The sequence below is a fragment of the Haliotis rufescens genome, unplaced genomic scaffold (genome assembly GCF_023055435.1).
Source record: "Haliotis rufescens isolate VD_foot unplaced genomic scaffold, xgHalRufe1.0.p SCAF_4, whole genome shotgun sequence".
NCBI lineage: Eukaryota > Metazoa > Mollusca > Gastropoda > Lepetellida > Haliotidae > Haliotis > Haliotis rufescens.
The window spans coordinates 35,117,166-35,123,775 of NW_025964112.1; the positions used below are offsets into that span (position 1 = coordinate 35,117,166).

General features: G+C 40.0%; 1 protein-coding gene across 1 annotated transcript; it reads right to left on the reverse strand.

Moving 5' to 3' along the window:
• Positions 1-1,353: 1,353 nt before the first annotated feature.
• LOC124149818 lies at positions 1,354-6,408 on the reverse strand. Its single transcript, XM_046521612.2, has 2 exons — positions 6,092-6,408; positions 1,354-1,639 (listed from the first exon to the last, which is right to left on the reverse strand). The coding sequence occupies exons 1-2, from the start codon at positions 6,394-6,396 to the stop codon at positions 1,522-1,524; spliced, it is 423 nt and encodes a 140-aa protein (XP_046377568.2). The 5' UTR covers positions 6,397-6,408; the 3' UTR covers positions 1,354-1,521.
• Between the last annotated feature and the right edge of the window lie 202 nt (positions 6,409-6,610).

Genomic DNA, 6,610 nt, shown 5'->3' on the forward strand with positions numbered 1-6,610 from the left:
TTCTTTCAATATATATGTACGCGGCATCTTATATGCGAGTTTCATATCACCAAACCAGAGTCTCTAATCACATTATACTGTCAAGCGGCGTTGATATGTTTCGTTGGATAATCGAGACTGGTTATTTTCTGGCGTTGAGGTCTTGTATTTTGCTATGCATCTGACTGAATTCGTATTTTCATGTTTAAGGGTTGGTTGGTTTGTTGTTTTATGCCGCACTCAGCAATATTCCAGCTATATGACGGCGGTCTGTAAATAATCGAATCTGGACCAGCCAATCCAGTGATTGCCATCATGAGCATCGATCCACGCAATCGGGATACGATGACATGCATCTACCAAGTCAGCGAGCCTGACCACCCAATCCTATCAGTCGCCTCTTACGACAAGCATAGTCGCCTTTTACGGCCAGAATGGGTAACTGAAGACCTATTCTACCCCGGGTCTCAAGTTTAAGGGATGCCAGTTTTACTGTGACGCACATTTTAGACGAGTTACGTTACCGCTTACATTGGTAGGCAGTGACCCACTAGCAGATATATTCTTCACATTTACGCAAAACAAAGTAGTTTAAACTCCATAATATAAAAAACCGCATTGTTAATCAACGAGCGTTACTTTATTAATTTATCATCAGAAATGAATTTGCTTTTTCACCCGACCTTCACCTCAAAGACGTTACTAGATATGTACAATATATGTTGACGTAAGACATCACAACCGGTGATCAACTTTTACAAAATGGTGTGTCCACCGACATCAGTATGCGGGATTGTACTTGGAGACGTTCCTTGATTCAAAGATCGTACATACATAAATGTGCCATGTAAGTAATGCGAATATGTTAATAACTGTTTAATGACACCTTGAGTTAATAAGAAACGTTAATTTATTGTCCGACATTGCGGATCCTCACGATCGTGGTCAGCAGGGGAGAGAACAGAGAATGGTTTCACTCGGCGATTCCCCATGAAAAGTAGTTCCTATCAAAAATCGTGTAAACGTCAAAAGGTGAAGTTTATACTTTGTAAACTTTTTGAAGTTTGGTGATAAATGAACAGGTCATGTGGATCAGCAAATAAACCAACCAAATCATCGGAAATCCCCTAAACTTCAAAATAAGAATTTATATTATATTATTATTATTAATATATACCTAGACCCGTGAAGATCCGGGTTAGAACATGCCTTCATCAACTCATGTTTGTCACAAGAGGTGACTATGCTTGTTGTAAGATCGGGTAGTGACTTGGTTGATGCATGTCATCGTATCCCAATTACGTACATCGATGATCATGATATCAATCACTGGATTGTTAGGTTTAGACTCCCATTATTTACAGACCGTCGTCATATAGCTGAAATAGTGCGGCGTTAAACAACCAACAAATGAACAAACAAGATGAACAAACAAACAACCATGCATATGTGATAATGTAATGGCCCACAAGGCGAATTATATATATTGCTGACAGTTCAAACACGCAAATAGAAATAGAAATCGCGATCGAGATACATCAACTAAGGAAAATGTGCACAGTCCGCTGTGCCGTCTCTGGTGACATAGCAGTAGTCATTGTCAGCGCAGACATGGCCGTCACAGACCCCAGAGAAACGTCTTTCCCACAGTGAGATGGAACTGAAATGAAAATAACGGGATCTGAGTTCATGTGGGGACTATATGATACCGATTGCTTGTCATACACGTAGTAGTATTCGATAAGTTCATGAAACTGGCAGTTTTCGGTTTCATGTCAAAATTGTTTGACATTTCTATAAATTATTGTTTCTGAGACTCTTGACATTAGATCTGATTTCCGTATACTTATCTAAGTGAGTGGGTATGGTTAACACTATTTAACAATATTCCGACAATATCACATCGTCTCTAATCTAAAGTTGAGTAGTATACAACATAAAACACAAAATGATGGTATAATCTAACAAGTGTATTCAATATTAGAATTATTATCAATTACAATGTCGCAACAGCAAAGACTACATGAACTATTGGAGTGAACCAGAAAACAGTAGTGTGAAACTGACCAGTTGGTGACAGTTCTGACATAATCTCCGAAAGAAGACCAAAGTAATCAAGATCTGTATTGTGATAAAACGTGTCTTACATCGCGAAATGCGTGAAATCACGTGAGCACCTTGATTAAAAACATGCAAAGATTTGGCTGTGCACATACTTTGCAAATCCTGCAATCGACCGAAATCTACACGACAGTTTACGAACAGGATTGCGATTTCTTTCCGCGATTTTAATTGGACTATGCTTAGATTCGTTAGTCCAGCTAAAATATAACTCCATTATACCAGCCAAGATCGGAAGGATACAGCACATATCGTTATTCGGGAGCAGGAGTATACATAATTCAGCCAGATATGTCGCCTACCCCATTCAAAGTCTGGTGTAGAATGAGTAATGAGGGCAACACATTCATTCAAAGACGTGTATATGGGTCCACCAATTTCAACCAGTCATGGCAAGAATTTAAAGATGGATTTGGGGACCTTTCGAAGGACTACTGGCTCGGAAACTAGAAAATTGCTTACATTACTTATGGACGCAGTCACAATGTCGTCTTTGGAACGACGCATGGGGATTCCACTTTACGCAGACAGCGGATATATACATTTTTCATTTTATCCAAAGATGACATGGCGTTTGGTCAGAGTCGGGCTGTGAAGCGAGCTGGAGTACCAGAGGACAGTTATCTTGCTTGATCTTTTTGACAGCCATGTAATCGTGTACATGAAGGTCAACATATAATCCGGTATCACAATGCTCATCATGCGCACTGGGTTAGGATTTAAACGACATGTTATTGGCTAATATGACATATATGTTCGCTTTTTGGACGAATACATATTCTACTCAAAGTGTGCTAAGGATCATCACTTTATATGGTAATCTTTATGTGTGCATCTTTTCAAATAGCAAGACACAATATTGCGTGAAGGCATGTTGTCATGTGCCAGACAATGCCAATAAACACCATGTGACCAATAATCAGTCAAATCACCCGTCAAAATGAGAGTGTCTTACCAAAACTGAAACGTCAAAACTCAAGAAAACACCCTTCCCCCCATAAGTGCATATGTGATCCACGTCATGCGATCACATCCTGGCACCGTCGTCTTACCGATTGCTTGTCATACACGTAGTAGTATTCGATAAGTTCATGAAACTGGCAGTTTTCGGTTTCATGTCAAAATTGTTTGACATTTCTATAAATTATTGTTTCTGAGACTCTTGACATTAGATCTGATTTCCGTATACTTATCTAAGTGAGTGAGTGGGTATGGTTAACACTATTTAACAATATTCCGAGTGTCTTACCAAAACTGAAACGTCAAAACTCAAGAAAACCTTCCCCCCATAAGTGCATATGTGATCCACGTCATGCGATCACATCCTGGCACCGTCGTCTTATGCTCCCACTAAGTGTCTGGATTATCGCCAAGGAAAGATCGCCCTACTCTTCAGTAAAATCACTACTAATTTCCTGTAGAGTTGCCGGACGGTTTGAGGTCGATAGAGTTATTTGATAGGGTTGAGGTCTGGTGACCAAGCTGGGCACTCCATGCGGGCAACGGTCTCCTGCCCTAAGTAGGCATCAATGACCCTGGCACGATGAGGTCGTGCCTTATCGTCCATGAGGATGAAGTCCCGCCCGATTGCACTCAACCCACACCTGTCATCGTGCCCCGTTGAAGGAAATGGAGGTTTTCCAAGCTCTATTGATCCAAACCCAAATCATGATTTAACCCCTTCCATAGCGGTCATTATCGGCAAATAGTGCCGTGCTCTCTGATAATGCTTTGCTACGATTCGGGGTCACCATACCCCCAAATATAGGTTTTCAAGCACCTTGTGCACATCGTGCCCATGACTGCGAGCCTCTATCCGTGCATCATGAAATCTAGGTTCGTTTGGGGTTACCCAATCATTGTGTACCGGAATATTTCAATCTTTATTTGGTGGGTGATCACCAAAACTTGATCCTCAGCAAACTTTGAGTAGTATATTAAGATACCATATCGGTGGTCAGCAACCTTTGCTTGTGGTAAGAGGCGATTACGGGATCGGGTGACGAGGCTCGCTGAATTCCGTGATCATCGTGCCCAAAATGGGTTGATCAATGCTCGTGGTATCAATAACTTGATTGTCTGGTAAACACTCGATTATTTCCAGACCGTGGTCATATAGCAGAACTATTAATGGTGGGTGCGACGTTTACCAACCAACCATCATACAAACAAACACATATAATCCCAAATGAGTTATAGCGCGCCATGTTTGATAAAACAACGCTTCAGGAAACCCATATCATAGGTTATTAGGAACATTAGGCAATACTTTTCAGTCTTCGTATACAAATAAAATAATTTCTTCCTGGGTCACCTCATATTTATCGTGATTGCACGTTACGCGATAATGGTATATTATTTAATTTCCAGAATGAAAAAGCCCTGAAAAATAGCGTTATTAAAGCCGCCCTTACAAAAGCAATACAACGTGACAAATTTATGAAAGCGCGACGTTTTCACCAATTGTCGCATTGTCGCGTTTTGAATCAAATTTTTCTGTCAAAGGGCGACAAAGCGACAAGGCGACATCAAGGTCAAACGTGGCGTTGTCCAATTGTCGTCCCATCTAAAATTTGTATAAAGGCGATAATTTGTGCATAAATGAGACAATGTCCCTTCTACTATTCCTTCCGTTACCGTTATTAGGACTAAAATGGATGGAATTTGTCCTTGGCATGATAATATCCGTCCAGCATACGCTCAATAAAAATTACAAACAACGGAGGATAAAACTTACATGGAAGTTACGTGACGTCATTAGACAACGCCCTTCGATTCATCCACCGCCGGAGAGCGGTCAGTTTGTGTGCAAATCGAACTTCGATTTTCGGACATGTTCTTGACATTGATTTTGTAATTGATCTTGTAATGATGGACTGGGAAATGATTGTGGCTGGCACTATACTACTCAAAAGAAGTCAAGGATCACCCGATTCTTTCATATTACTGAAGTTAATCTGTCATGGCATGGCGGATTAACTATAGTAACTATGTAATCTCATTGTAACAACAGTCGATTTTGTCACTGAATAAACTAGGAGCTTGCTGGCAGTGGAAAACGGTGTGTGATTTCTGCTCCATTAGCAGATCGATGTTTTCATTAACAGATCGATGTTTTCATTAACAGATCGATGTTATCATCAGCAAATCGTGAAAAGTGAACTTACTTATACTGTGCATGACGTAAACTTTACACGGATTATTGTATAGCATCACAGAAATACGCATTACCATGATGTATGTGTTTAGAAATAATTGACAACTAAAATACATTCTCGTTAAATATCCTGAAATATTGCTGAGAAGCGCAAATAAGCACATTCACGTTCCTTATGTTTTGACTGAGCATCTAAAGACGTTTCAAAACCTCGCTTCAAAATAACCCACTCGTCGTTTGCCTGTTAGACTCTGTCAGTGAATTCTGGTGCCTTAGACAACAGACACCAACAGACAGAACAGAACTTGTATGGAATTACTAAGACCAGTTAATAGAATTAACCCGATTATATTTAAACTTTCCAATAGTCAACTTTCTCTTTATGTCGAGCAATATCCCTGCAGCTCCTGTCCTTGGTGTCAACATTTCACAACTTTTGAGGTACAACCGAGCATGTTCTTTCTGCAAAGATTTCAAAGAGCGTCAGAAGTTGTTTGACGCCTCAGTAAAGTATTCTTTTTATGGTAGACATGTGATGGACATTTCCAAATTTGACACACCAGTGACAAAAATGATGTCCGATGCAAAGTCCCTATTTTGTCGTGTACCACATGTTGCCGTGATTTCAGGTGAACAATTGACTTGCCTTTGCATGTGTTTGGGACGGGTGGCACCGGTGGGGCGTGATACGCTCAAATTGGATAGTTTGATAGTGATTCAAACACACTTGCTCATGATTATAATCGTTTTTGCCAGATATTTCTTATGCATATGGTTTTGTCATCATATAGGTGATTTAATAGAATCTGTGGCAAAGAATACAAATGCCCTCACCTGTATATAGTCCCTTCTTCGAACTCCAATGATGTTGATTTTAGATCGGTTTCGTCCTTCTCGTTGAGAGTGCATCGCTGTTCAGCCATGACATAGTCAAAGGACTTGCACAGGGACCAGCCAAGGCAAATCTTCACACATTTCAGGAAGGTAGCACTTGTATGACGATGCGGAGATTTTACGAGATTAGTATTCATTTTCACTTGTGGAAGTCTGGTAAAGTCAGCACATATAGACGCACAATCACCAACATTCGATTTGACACTAACAGCGAGGACCAAGGAGAACGCTGCTATCTTCCACATCGTATTGAGAATACTTCACAACTAAATCATTGCATACGTGACAGATAATTGTTACTTATACTCGTGCATAATTGGGGAAAATATTTGCAAATGGAGTTTTTGTATGTAATAAAAATGAAGATGGTTGGTGAATAATGTATTAACACTCTTTAGAAACGTTTGCAATTACCAACAAGACCCATGAAATGTCAATAACCAATTATCACAATGGTCG

What these genes read in the sequence shown, in the direction of transcription:
- LOC124149818 (XM_046521612.2), bottom strand. Translation starts at nt 6,396, where the DNA reads ATGTGGAAGATAGCAGCGTTCTCCTTGGTCCTCGCTGTTAGTGTCAAA. An exon ending in GAAGAAGGGACTATATACAG is followed by an intron (nt 1,640 to 6,091) that starts GTGAGGGCATTT and finishes TTTTCATTTCAG; the next exon opens with TTCCATCTCACTGTGGGAAA.